This window comes from Schistocerca piceifrons, chromosome 1 (genome assembly GCF_021461385.2).
Source record: "Schistocerca piceifrons isolate TAMUIC-IGC-003096 chromosome 1, iqSchPice1.1, whole genome shotgun sequence".
Taxonomy (NCBI): Eukaryota; Metazoa; Arthropoda; class Insecta; order Orthoptera; family Acrididae; genus Schistocerca; species Schistocerca piceifrons.
The window spans coordinates 1059596858-1059611319 of record NC_060138.1 but is presented as its reverse complement, the minus strand read 5'-3'; the positions used below and the strand labels follow the sequence as shown (position 1 = coordinate 1059611319).

Genomic DNA, 14462 nt, shown 5'->3' with positions numbered 1-14462 from the left:
CTCAACTTACCGGGGCAAATTAGGTTCACTTTTTGCAAGAAACTCTACCCGGCCTGCTAGAAGATGTTCCCCTGGACATTTGGCTACGCATGTGGTTGCAGCATGATGGGGCACTCGCACATAACAGTCATGTTGCGTGCGGATATTAAATGAACTCTTCAACGACTGGGTAATTGGGAGAGGTGCTCGTATGACATGGCCCCCGCGATCACCAGACCTCATGCCGCCGGACATTTTCCTGTGGGGATTCTTCAAGGTTCTAGTTCACACATCCAGACACGAACCACCAAGAAACAAAGAGGAATTAATGGATAGCATTCAGCACGCCAGCAATCACATCAGGGTAATGACAGGAATCTTTGAAAGAGTTTGGCAAAACAAAATTCGACGTTAACAAGCATGTGTTGTGTCAGAGTGTCGCTAGTTAGAGCACCTGCTTTAAGCAAACAATGTCCTAGCTACAAAAAAGGCCCTTTTCAGGGCCAACACAATTTGTAAAAGGCTTTCTGTATGCAAACTAACGACTGTTGACAGGTTGATTCCCTGTATGTCTTATCATGAAACTACAATGGATGTGTTGGGACCCCATCAGGATTCGCCCCCCCGGGTGGAAGACCGGCGCATTACCACCGAGCGTGTAGGTCACCTTGGATACATCACAAACTCCAGCAGGCAAAGCATTCACGGTCATGCGTTGTCCAGAGCATCTGGCAAACAGGACAATTCCACGGCCAATCGGAGCGTATGGCACCAAGTTTCTGTAGTTTAAAAATTGTGTGTTGTTGACCTACATGACATTAGTAATTTTGGTTCCTACTAGCATAAGCTATCCAGGGTGAAAATTTTGTGACACTAAGTTTCTCCACCACGTATTAGACAATGAACTATTACAACCCCTCTACACACACACACACACACACACACACACACACACACACAAAGAGGGAACAGAACACAACACTGGCCCTCTTTTGCGTCTACGTGATTTTTTTGGAATGTTGACTGTAGTGACAGACTGGCGTAAGTTAGGTTGAAAGGCGACAATTTGGTTGTAAGTTGGCAAAGCAAATAAATGTGAATACAATATCTTAGTTGCAGTAACATAATAGTTTGTGGTGCAATCTTAAGTCTAGGTTAGGTAAAAGATGACAGTCTGTGAGTTGGTAAAAGGGTATCACAGGTTTCAATTATATATCAAACACATTAGCCTGTTATAACTTACCTCTATGTGCCACACTGTAAATTCCTGCATTTAGTTCGATTTACACCCCCATCTTTAAACCAATGGCTCATATTGGTTGGAAAACGTATGAAATGTTAATAGAATACTAGAAAACTTTCAAGTGGAATACAAATAATGGAAAAAGGAAAGGTAAGCAATCACTGTACAATTGAGATATTGAGCGGTGGACAGGCACACGAACAAGACTGAAATTGTCACTAAGCATGAATGTGCATTCCTATCCTGCAACTCTGTGATCCTCTCATGTGCCTGTAACTGCTTATCTATTCAGTGAGTTTACTCTTTTCATTATTTAAAGGTGTGGAATGTCAAGAATGGAAATGAGCTGGAGTGCGACAGTGGACCCGTCCTGAAATTTTGGTTGTGATAAGAGTGTGATCTGTTCCTTAGCCAGAAGTCTATGTCAGGTTGGAAGGTGATAACTGAGTGTGGGCTAGCGAAGCTAAAGAATGCAAATATATGTTGTGATAATACACTGATCCCCACTTTATCACATTTAAAGTGCTTTGTCAATTTTATGGCAACTTTTTCATAAAAACTGAAACACGGTAAATTCATAAGACACATAGTGTCTCTTACATAATGGGAACATGTGCATATGTATTTGTATGTCAGCTTGTCAAAGTATTTCTTCTGAAAGTTGGCAAATTTTTTGTTCCCTTTTGTGTGTGCCTCTCAACAACTCCAAGCTTCTGTTATACAGTGAGTGATCTCCTTTAGTACTAAATTTTATACGTTCTGCCAGAACTTTCCCCACTATATAAGTGCATACAGGCATTCTTAACTACTGTAACTAGGTGTAATGAATATAAAACAGTTTATGATACTTGAGTACGCAAATATCATTACAATACTATAGAGCAGAAGTACTCAAATACTACATAGTGAAATATTTATTGATTGGTTCTCCCAAGAATTTTATCACTGTAGTAAAGGACTGGGCCATAAAAAGGTCATTTCATGGTTAGATGTGTGACATTTTGACAAAAATACATTTGCAAAAAGCATCATGGATAGCACAACTTACCTGCTACAATTTTTAATTGCTTACATTTTACTAGCCTGTATCTTAAGTAATTCACGCAAGAACTTTGAACAAGTTAAGGCAAACACAGATAATGTAAACAAAATTGAAATTTTTCTTGCATTGTGATGAATGGAACCACTTCTTTTCCAGAAAGTAGAAATGTTATTACAACTGGTACATCAATTTTCCATACCCCCATCAACCATGGAACTAGCCGTAGTTGGAGAGGCTTGTGTGCCTCAGCAATGCAGACAGCCATACCATAGGTGCAACCACAACAGAGGGGTATCTGTTGAGAGGTCAGACAAATGTGTGGTTCCTGAGGAGGGGCAGCAGCCCTTTCAGTAGCAGCAGTGGTAACAGTCTGGATAATTGACTGATCTGGCCTTGTAACATTAATAAAAATGGACTTGCTGTGCTGGTACTGCGAATGGCTGAAAGCAAGGGGAAAGTAGAGCCCTAACTATTCCCGAGGGCATGCAGCTTTACTGTATGATGATGGCGTCCTCTTGGGTAAAATATTCCGGAGGTAAAATAGTTCCCCATTCGGACCTCCGGGCGGGGACTACTCAGGGCAACGTCGTTATCAGGCGAAACAAAATTGGAGTTCTATGGATCGGAGTATGGAATGTCAGATCCCTTAATCAGGCATGTAGGTTAGAAAATCTAAAAAGGGAAATGGATAGGTTAAAGCTCTATATAGTGCGAATTAGTGAAGTTCGGTGGCAGGAGGAACAAGACTTCTGGCCATGTGAATACAGGATTATAAATACAAAATCAAATAAGGGTAATGCAGGAGTAGGTTTAGTAATGAATAAAAAAATAGGAGTGCGGCTAAGCTACTACGAAAAGCATAGTGAATGCATTATTGTAGCCAATATAGAAATGAAGCCCATGCCTACCACAGTAGTAGTTAAATGCCAACTAGCTCTGCAGATGATGAAGAGATTCATGTATGACGGAATAAAAGAAATTATTCAGATAGTTAAGGGAGATGAAAATTTAGTAGTCATGGGGGAATGGAATGTGATTGTAGGAAAAGGAAGAGAAGGAAAAGTAGTAGGTGAATACAGACAGGAGGGTAAGGAATGAAAGAGGAAGAAGTGTGGTAGAATTTTGCACAGAGCATGACTTAATTGTAGCTAACACTTGGTTTAAGAATCATGAAAGAATGTTGCATACGTGGATGAGACCTGGATACACTGGAAGGTTTCAGATGGATTATATAATGGTAAGAAAGGGATTTAGAAACCAGGTTTTAAATTGTAAAGCATTTCCAAGGCCAGATGTGGACTCTAACCACAATCTATTGGTTATAATTTGTAGATTAAAATTAAAGGACCTGCGAAAAAGGTGGGAATTTAAGGAGATGGGACGTGGATAAATTGAAAGAACCAGAGGTTGTAGAGAGTTTCAGAGGGAGGATTAGGGAATAATTGACAAGAACAGGGGAAGGAAATACAGTAGAAGAAGAAGGGTATCTTTGAGAGATGAAATAGTGAAGGTAGCAGAGGATAAAGTAGGTAAAAAGACCATTGCTAGTAGATAACTTTGGGTTACAGAACAGAATTGAATTTAATTGATGAAAGGAGAAGATATAAAAATGCAGTAAATGAAGCTGGCAAAAAGGAATACAAACGTCTCAAAAATGAGATCGACAGGAAGTGCAAAATGGCTAAGCAGGGATGGCTAGAGGACAAATGTAAGGATGTAGAGGCATATATCAGTAGGGGTACGAAAGATACTGCCTACAGGAAAATTAAAGAGACCTTTGGAGAAATGAGAACCAATTGTATGAATATCAAGAGTTCAGATGGAAAACTAGTTCTAAGCAAAGAAAGAAAAGCAGAAAGATGGAAGGATAGAGAGCGTCTATACAAGGGCGATGTACTTGAGGGCAATATTATGGAAATGGAAGAGGACATAGGTGAAGATGAAATGGGAGATATGATACTGCCCGAAGAATCTGACAGACCACTGGAAGACCTAAGTCAACACAAGGTCCTGGGAGTAGACAATATTCCAGTAGAACTACTGATTGACTCGGGAGAGCCAGCCCTGACAGAACTCTACCATCTGGTCAAAATACCCTTAGACTTCAAGAAAAATATAATAATTCCAATCCCAAAGAAAGCAGTTGTTGACAGGTGTGACAATTACCGAACTATCGGTTTAATAAGTCATGTCTGCAAAATAGTGAAACGAATTCTTTACTGACAAATGGAAAAACTGGTAGAAGCTAACCTAGGGGAAGATCAGTTTGGATTCTGTAGAAATGTTGGAACTTGTGAGGCAATACTAACCCTACAACTTACCTTAGAAAATAGATTAAGTAAAGGCAAACCTACACTTCTAGCATTTGTAGACTTAGAGAAAGTTATGGACAATGTTGACTGGAATACTTCCCTTCAAATTCTGAAGGTTGCAGGGGTGAGATCTAGGGAGTGAAAGGCTATTTACAATTTGTACAGAAACCAGATGGCAGTTACAAGAGTCGGGGGGCACGAAAGGGAAGCAGTGGTTGAGAAGGGAGTGAGACAGGGTTGTAGCCTGTCCCTGACGTCATTCAATCTATACACTGAGCAAGCAGTACAGAAAACAAATGAAAAATGTGGAGTAGGAATTAAAATCCTTGGAGAAGAATTAACAACTTTGAGGTTTACCAATGCCATTCTGATTCTGTGACAGATAGCAAAGGACCTGGTAGAGCAGTTGAACAGAATGGACAGTGTCTTGAAAGGAGATATAAGAAGAACATCAACAAAAGTAAAATGAGGATAATGGAATGTAGTGTCTCGAAAGGAGGATATAAGAAGAACATCAACAAAAGCAAAATGAGGATAATGGAATGCTGTGTAATTAAATCAGATGATGAGGGAATTAGATTATGAAATCAGACACTTAATGTAGTAGATGAGTTTGCTAAATGGAACAGGACATTGATGAAGATGAGAAGAGTGATATGATATTGCGTGAAGAATTTGAAAAAGCACTGAAAGACAGTCGAAACAAGGTCCTGGGAGTAGACAACATTCCATTAGAGATACTGAAAGCTCTGGGAGAGCAAACCATGACAAAACTCTTCCATCTGGTGAGCAAGGTGTAGGATGCAGGCGAAATATCCTCAGACCTCAGGAAGAATGTAATAATTCCAATCCCAAAGAAAGCAGGTTTTGACAGATGTGAAAATTACCGAACTATCAGTTTAATAAGCCACGGCTGCAAAATACTAACACGAATTCTTTACAGACGAATGGAAAAACTGGTAGAAGCCGACCTCAGGGAAGATCAGTTTGGATTCCGTCCAAATGTTGGAACACGTGAGGCAATACTGACCCTACGACTTATCTTAGGAAATGGATTAAGGAAAGGCAAACTGACGTTTCTAGCATTTGTAGACTTAGAGATAGCTTTTAACAACGTTGACTGGAATACTCTATTTAAAATTCTGAAGGTGGCAGGGGTAAAATACAGGGAGGGAAAGGTTATTTACAATTTGTACAGAAACCAGACGCCAGTTATAAGAGTCGAGGGGCATGAAAGGTAAGCTGTGGTTGCGAAGGGAGTGAGACAGGGTTATAGCCTATCCCCGATGGGGTCGACAGAAGCGTCCGATCCCACGCGTCGGCTTTGACCCGTGACGTAAGGGTGTCATCGTGTGTGACGTCATGACGGCGCGGAGTTTGGTTTGAGTGTGGCTGTCTCCAGTTCTGTTTTATCTTATTTTATTAACTTTTCTGATCTGTTCGTTCTATCTCGTGAGATATATTTTTTTTTTTTAATTTAAAAACACTTATTACGTATTTTAATTATCTGTTTCCTCGAATTTCTGTTTTAGTTTATTATATTTATCTTTCTGATCTGTTCGTTCTATCCCGTGAGATTTTTTTTTTTTTTTAAAGACAAAAAACACTAATCAGCTACTGAAGCATCTTTATCTTCTATGGGTTGCAGGGGTTACGACCCCTGGGGAGGTGGGTGGGTATTCATACATGGCTGTCTTCACTTACACGTTGTAGCTATGCAAGGCGTCTAAATTTGTTTATATTTAGTTTGCCCCCCACCCAAAACACCCCATTTCCCGCGCTTGTCCCGTTAGTGTCATTAGGCTTCTTGTGGAAAGTGCGTGTGTGTTTGTTTTTGTTTCCGCCATATTTGTGACGTCATGGGTCAAAGCAGACAGGTGGGATCGGACGCTTCCGTATTCCCCCCCCCCCCCCCCGATGTTATTCAATCTGTATATTGAGCAAGATGTAAAGGAAACAAAAGAAAAATTCGCAGTAGGAATTAAAATCCATGGAGAAGAAATAAAAACTTTGAGGTTTGTCGATGACATAGTAATTCTGTCAGAGACAGCAAAGGACCTGGAAGAGCAGCTGAACGGAATGGACAGTGTCTTGAAAGGAGATACAGGGCTATTACAAATGATTGAAGCGATTTCATAAATTCACTGTAGCTCCATTCATTGACATATGGTCACGACACACTACAGATACGTAGAAAAACTCATAAAGTTTTGTTCGGCTGAAGCCGCACTCCAGGTTTCTGCACTCGAGAGTGCAGTGAGACAAAATGGTGACAGGAGCCGAGAAAGCGTATGTCGTGCTTGAAATGCACTCACATCAGTCAGTCATAACAGTGCAACGACACTTCAGGACGAAGTTCAACAAAGATCCACCAACTGCTAACTCCATTCGGCAATGGTATGCGCAGTTTAAAGCTTCTGGATGCCTCTGTAAGGGGAAATCAACGGGTCGGCCTGCAGTGAGTGAAGAAACGGTTGAACGCGTGCGGGCAAGTTTCACACGTAGCCCGCGGAAGTCGACGAATAAAGCAAGCAGGCAGCTAAACGTACCACAGCCGACGGTTTGGAAAATCTTACGGAAAAGGCTAAAGCAGAAGCCTTACCATTTACAATTGCTACAAGCCCTGACACCCGATGACAAAGTCAAACGCTTTGAATTTTCGGCGCGGTTGCAACAGCTCATGGAAGAGGATGCGTTCAATGCGAAACTGGTTTCAGTGATGAAGCAACATTTTTTCTTAATGGTAAAGTGAACAGACACAGTGTGCGAATCTGGGCGGTAGAGAATCCTCATGCATTCGTGCAGCAAATTCGCAATTCACCAAAAGTTAACGTGTTTTGTGCAATCTCACGGTTTAAAATTTATGGCCCCTTTTTCTTCTGCAAAAAAAAACGTTACAGGACCCGTGTATCTGGACATGCTGGAAAATTGGCTCATGCCACAACTGGAGACCGACAGCGCCGACTTCATCTTTCAACAGGATGGTGCTCCACCGCACTTCCATCATGATGTTCGGCATTTCTTAAACAGGAGATTGGAAAACCGATGGATCGGTCGTGGTGGAGATCATGATCAGCAATTCATGTCATGGCATCCACACTCTCCCGACTTAACCCCATGCGATTTCTTTCTGTGGGGTTATGAGAAAGATTCAGTGTTTAAACCTCCTCTACCAAGAAACGTACCAGAACTGCGAGCTCGCATCAACAATGCTTTCGAACTCATTGATGGGGACATGCTGCGCCGAGTGTGGGAGGAACTTGATTATCGGCTTGATGTCTGCCGAATCATTAAAGGGGCACATATCGAACACTTGTGAATGCCTAAAAAAACTTTTTGAGTTTTTGTATGTGTGTGCAAAGCATTGTGAAAATATCTCAAATAATAAAGTTATTGTAGAGCTGTGAAATCGCTTCAATCATTTGTAATAACCCTGTATATGATGAACATCAACAAAAGCAAAACGAGGACAATGGAATGTCATCGAATTAAATCGGGTGATGCTGTGGGAATTAGATTAGGAAATGAGACACTTTAACTAGTAAATGTGTTTTGCTATTTGGGGAGCAAAATAACTGACGATGGTTGAAGTAGGGAGGGTATAAAATGTATACTGGCAATGGCAAGAAAAGCATTTCTGAAGAATAGAAATTTGTTAACATCGAGTATAGATTTAAGTGTCAGGAATTCATTTCTGAAAGTATTTGTATGGAGTGTAGCCATGTATGGATGTGTAACATGGACCATAAATAGTTTAAAGAGGAAGAGAATAGAAGCTTTCGAAATGTGGTGCTAAAGAAGAATGCTGAAGATTAGATGGATAGATCATGTAACTAATGAGAAGGTACTGAAGAGAATTGGGGAGAAGAGGAATTTGTGGCACAACTTGACTAAAAGAAGGGATCAGTTGGTAGGACATGTTCTGAGGCATCAAGGGATCACCAATTTAGTACTGGAGGGCAGTGTGGAGGGAAAAAAATCATAGAGCGAGACCAAGAGAGGAAAACATTAAGCAGATTCAGAAGGATGTAGGGTGCAGTATTCACAGGATAGAGTAGCATGGTGAGTTGCGTCAAACCAGTCTCTGGCCTGAAGGCAACAACAACAACATCAAATCGAGTGAAATACTGTTTCACTGCAAATTCTGTGTTCGCTTTTAGTACAAAAGAATAGAAATTTCTCTAAACATGCATACCATAATTAAATTCCAGTTGTGTGTGTGTGTGTGTGTGTGTGTGTGTGTGTGTGTGTGTGTGTGTGTGTGTGTGTGTGTTTACATTGTACGAAATGGGAGAAATGAAAGGGAATTTACCACAGAAATGAACATAAAAACACTCAAACAATTCAAAACATGCAATATAAAATGGGGGAAAAATAGGTGTACAAGTGTGTATTTATCACTAAAATACAAATTGGTCTTCGTTTCTGACAAATAAGAAGCTTGACTTTCTTCACAATTACTGACATGTCTTCTCAAGACTTGTCCTTATTTACTAGTCAAATTCAATACTCCCGACTGGAATGCACATAGCTGAGTGAAATTTTGTTAGTTTCTTCCTCACATTCCTTCACTTCTACAAAACAACCCTGCTTCCCACGTAAAAAGTACAAAATCCCATGGCTTAATGTTAATGGTATCTTTGCTAGATGTGAAATTTTCCTTTGCATCTTCTTCTTTGACTTTTTGCTACAACCAAATTGTCAATAATTCTTCTTTTTCAGAGGTTACAGATACTTTCAACACCGTTCCTTAGCAGATGCTATCACATAATGAACTTCAAAGGGATGGAATTGGTTGCACATTTTTCCTCCAGGTCTTGAAGAAAGGTTTAAGGAATGCCCCAACAGAATATTTGCTATGCGGCAAATCATCACTTATAATGACATAATTGAGGACAATACCATATTTTAACTGAACAAAATTAGTGAAAATAGCATTGTGTTGCTAATGCCGGAGAGCACTTTGATTTTCAAATTTGCCCACAGCGGTGAGTTTCCTGCTAAATCCACCTGAACAAATGCATCATGATTTACAAATGTTATCTTTACATCTTCATAGTGCCCGAGACTGATTTCTTTTCACATTATAATGAAGTCTGAATGTTGGCAACTGCATCTGTGTTTCTTCCACACAGCCAGCTACAAATCCAGCTTCCATTACAATTTGTGGATGTCCATCATCATCTTTCTATTGAGGCCACTGTATTTCATTATGAATTGTTTCTTCATCACTGAAATATTTTGGATAGAGCTCCCATTGTGTCTTTTTTACCTGTCGGACATGCCCTCAAAGTCTTCATGATCAAATATAAGGATGACTATTAATTCTTGTATCCTGTATGGAAATACTCGTAACTCTTTTTCCCATACTTTCCACCAAAAATTCATGTTCGCATGGTATCTAAATACTCGTGTGTCATGGAGCAACTCTTCAATGGCTTCAGCAATAGCCATCATCTTTCTGTGTTTCTGTACCACTTCTTCCTTCTCAGTTTGGGGAACTTCATTCTTTTTAACTTGTTCCGTGCAGCTAATTTCATCACACAGATAAAACTGGACTACATTAGCCCTTTTTCTTCATTCAGACTTTACGTCCCTTTTTGAATTTACAAGCTAGATTCAGCTTTCTCGTAAGTTTTGGTACCTCGTCAACAAATAATAATGCTACCACTGTTTCACGTTTCCTTGTGTCCGTCTTACCTCATGATTTTTGCTTTTCTACATGCTGCTGCTGTCTTATCATGTCCTGCTCACACTTGAGGTTAAAGGTATATCAGTTCAAAGTGCTTGTTTTTCTTTCACCCTTTGTAATTTGAACCTTTCATGCTCTTTTGATCGATGTTCTGCATACTTCACTGGATCATGTTTAAGTTTTTCTCTTAACACGATTTCCCGGCACATGACATTCTTAAAATGTCAAATAGTTTACACAGCAAAAGATCAAATACATAAATAATTACTTAATTCACATAATGTGTAACACTTAAACATATATGTTAATATAACGGAGTTAAGTAGCGTCACACAAGTCTTAGGCACAAAAGAGTGGCAGTATAAAGAAAAATTGTCACAGAAAAATATTGACCATGTGCACAAACTTACTTTCAGGAGCTTTCAAACTGATAAGTTCATTCCGTTTGTCAGAACATAAAAAAAATCACGTTTGTCTTGCAAGTGTGACAAAGGATTGTGAAGTTTTCATCTGTTGCGGTAGAAATGGAAAAATCGCTCTATTTGCTTCAAAATTTCACTGAAAATTCTGAACTCACAGTGTGGCACATGGTAACAAAAGAGAAACAAAAGAGCAGGTGATCAAGGTAATCAATTGACAAACTGTAAATGCCCTTTACCGAGCAGTTCTACAAAGATGAAGTAGAAATATGTCTACAAGTAGAAACAAAATAACGATATTTTTTTTAAAAAATAAGTTGTTTGATTGTGAGAAAAGTTATTATTGCAACTACTTCGAACTATTATTATTTGTTGGTATAAAAGCATCCTTTACATACAATCACCCATTTGTAAGTTACATAAATGGATAGCGTAAGATAGTGACAACCTGCTCGCCTTCCAGCATTCATGAAATCTTCGGTTATCGTGAATTACGACTTTCTTATCTATGGCGACGACGGAGGACTATATTTGGTTTAAAGAGGACAATTTGGCTGTGAAAGTGCGAACAGTACAAATATACTACTACAGTACATTTCGAGCATGTTAACATGCAAACATAAAGATTACTAATGTGGTTTTCTTAGGGAGTGCACTGTTACGTTTGCTTAGATATTTCAGGTACTTCACAAACATACCGTCGTAAGTATATGATCCCTGTCCCATTCTAACGCTTCTAAAATACTATTCACACTTTCATAAGAAGAGTCGATGAACTTCTTCAGATCTTCAAGCTGATTATCACGTTCTTGCATCTCTTCCATTTTCCATGCGAAATATACTATGTCACTTTAATAACTATGAAACAAAACATTTACATTATCTCTCAAATCACTTTACGAAAACAAACACTTCCATAGATATTAGCCATACGTTAAACACTGTCTCAATCAGTGCCAAAGATGCTACCCAAGCTGCGTGGTTGTCACTGAAATAATAACGATAGTTTTTTGCATTTTTGGCAATCCCTTGCATATTGTTACTCCTCTTTCATTTTCGTATCTCTCGTGCTTTACCGATGGCTTCGCCTTGAAGCCTTGAATCCAAGACAACTCGTAGAAAGTTACAGCTATCGGTATCTAAAGCCCGGTCCACACGCAACGATCTGTCTGCGCAGACATCGGCGCAGATGTCTGTACATGCAAAAGATCGCTGCAAATGTGGTGTGTTCACACGACACAAACCCCAATCTACTACTCGCCCGCCATCTGTCGGTGGAGAAAAGAAATATCAGTGGCTAGCGACTACGCTCCCCGTAAACGTCAAAAATTTAATTCGGTTCTTTTGATATATAGAAATGGAGGAAGTTCTGTTGTGGTCTGTGTTCGCAACTTGCGTTGCAAAAAACATTCAGACCAACCGCAGGAAACAGAGAAAGCGGTCAAAATGGTGTAGACAGTGGCTGGTAAAGCGAAAGCAGTTTTCTCACGTAAATTTACTGCGAGATTTGCAGGGCGAACCTTAAGAAAGCTAAGCAGATCAAAATACCATAACGTTGGCTGGTATACTTGATCTACTCCTACACCAGATCTTCTAGGTTTCTATACTTTGGATAACTCTTTTCGGTAAACAGTTCGCAAAGAATTTTTTATTTTTTTATTACTATTTCTCTCTTTGCCGAGGGGTCAACTACCCGCAGTTTTTCAATTAGAGCATTGTATGGTACTGTCATTTTGTCTCGGTCACTATATTCTTTACTTTTAATCTTCCAGAAACATGGGTGGTTTCTATATATTTCAATGAATTCACTAACAAACTCTCGAGAACACTGACGAGTATCAGCCATTTTAATGCCCTGTGCGCACAAATACAAACACTAGACTGAGCAAACAGCTGTTTCGCGCCAGATTTGCGGCGATCTCCTGTCCACAAGCTCCAACTTGTCTGCGCAGATGTGGTTTGAACCCACAGATTTGAGAGGTTTCGCTCAAACCTCCAACTCCAACTTCCAGGTTTGCACACACCTCAGGTTGGTGCAAATCTTCTGTTCACACACAACGATCTGTCTGCGCAGATGTGATGTGCGCAGACATTTGCGCAGACAGATCGTTGCGTGTGGACGGGCCTTAATAGATGGTATTGTATCTGTTTATTTATTTAGCCATCCGTTGACATTTTAAAATGTATGAATGTTGTCAGTTGTGTACATTCAAATATTTATACAGTTTGTTGTTACATGTAGTTAAACATTGTAACATATAAGTTATTTACAATCATTTTTGCTCCTTATTAAAATATTGTGAAGCAAAAGCTATTTACAATCATTTTGTACTAAAGAATTCACTTATAGTGTAAAAGCTATGTTCTTGCAGAAACAGTTTAAGATTTTTACTAAAGCGGTACATGTTATCTACTTCTTTTATTTTCTGTGGCAGTTTGTTATACGTCTTTACACCCTCATACAAGAAGCTATTTTGAGTCTTATGTTCATTCTTCCTGTCTAGGTGAAGACAGTGACTAGTTCTTGTACTATAGTTATGAAAATTGCTATTTGTGCTATAATTTTGTATATTTTTCTTGATGTACCCTATGGTTTGGAACATAAATTCACAAGGAACAGTTAGAATTTTTAACATTTTGAAAAGTTCTCTGCCTTTTGTTATAATTCTTATTGCTCTCTTTTGCATTTTAGATACTGTTTGTAAATTCTGAGCACTGTTTCCCCAGAAAATAATACCATAACTGATTACTGAACGAACATAACTAAAGTATACAGTTCTCAAACATTCACTACTGCATGCGGATACAAGGACTCTAAGTGTATAACATGTTGTAGATATCTTTTTCGAGAGTTTCATAGCATGTTCATTCCACTTCATTTGGCTGTCAATGTGCAACCCTAAGAATTTTGTTGTAGGTACATCATCTATGGAGATGTTATCTAGTTTTAAATTTAAGGGACTCTGTTTTCTGTTCATTCTAAAGCATATCGTATTTGTTTTCTTTATGTTGAGAGTTACTTTGTTTTCCTAAGACCATTTGTGAACATCCCTCAACACTTCAGTAGAATTTTCCAACGTTTGTGCTGGTGTCTTACTGGTGATTACTATGTTGCTGTCATCCCCAACCAATATCTTCTCTCCACGGCTGATATGTTGCGGGAAATCATTTATATACACCAGAAATAATACAGGGCATAGAACACTTCCTTGAGGGACCCCAATACTGATATATTGTGGATCAGATATATGTTTCTCAATGTACTTTGATCCACTGGAGACATGTGTGATCTCTACTGACTGCTCTGTTTCCTAGATATGAACGAAACCATTTGAGAACCACTCCACTTACTCCTAGTGCCTCTAATTTATGCAACAGCTTCTTGTGGTCAACTGTATCAAATGCCAACCACAGGTCTAGGGAAAGGCCAGTTACATAGCTATCCCCATCTAGTGCTTCTAAAACTGTTTTTGTAAATTGTGCTATTGCAGATTCTATACCTCTGCCACGCCTGAAACCATGCTGGTCATTGCAGAGGACGTTGAATTTACTTATATAGCTCAAATGCCTGTTTTTCATTATTGTTTCCATCACTTTGGAAAAGCATGACAATAGGGCTATTGGTCTGTAGTTCTCAACATTTTCTACATCATCTTTCTTGTGAACTGGTAAAATTTTGGCATGCCTCAGACAGATAGTCAGGGAAGCAACCAGTTTTGAAGGATTCATTTATGATTTCTGTTAGTGGCGCTATGATACCGTTTATGCATTTTTT

At 39.3% G+C, this 14462-nt stretch overlaps 1 protein-coding gene across 2 annotated transcripts in view; it reads right to left on the bottom strand.

Annotated features, from left to right (window-relative positions):
- The window catches only part of LOC124746297 (U11/U12 small nuclear ribonucleoprotein 48 kDa protein-like), a 74378-nt gene extending 62777 nt beyond the window's left edge, over positions 1 to 11601 (bottom strand). Inside the window, exon 1 of one of the 2 annotated variants that reach the window (XM_047248941.1) lies at positions 11386 to 11601. In XM_047248941.1, the coding sequence (XP_047104897.1) occupies positions 11386 to 11511 (126 nt within the window). In that variant the 5' untranslated portion in view covers positions 11512 to 11601. Of the gene's footprint in view, positions 1 to 11372 lie in introns of both variants that reach the window. The other variant, XM_047248942.1, reaches the window with a different exon arrangement.
- Positions 11602 to 14462: the final 2861 nt, after the last annotated feature.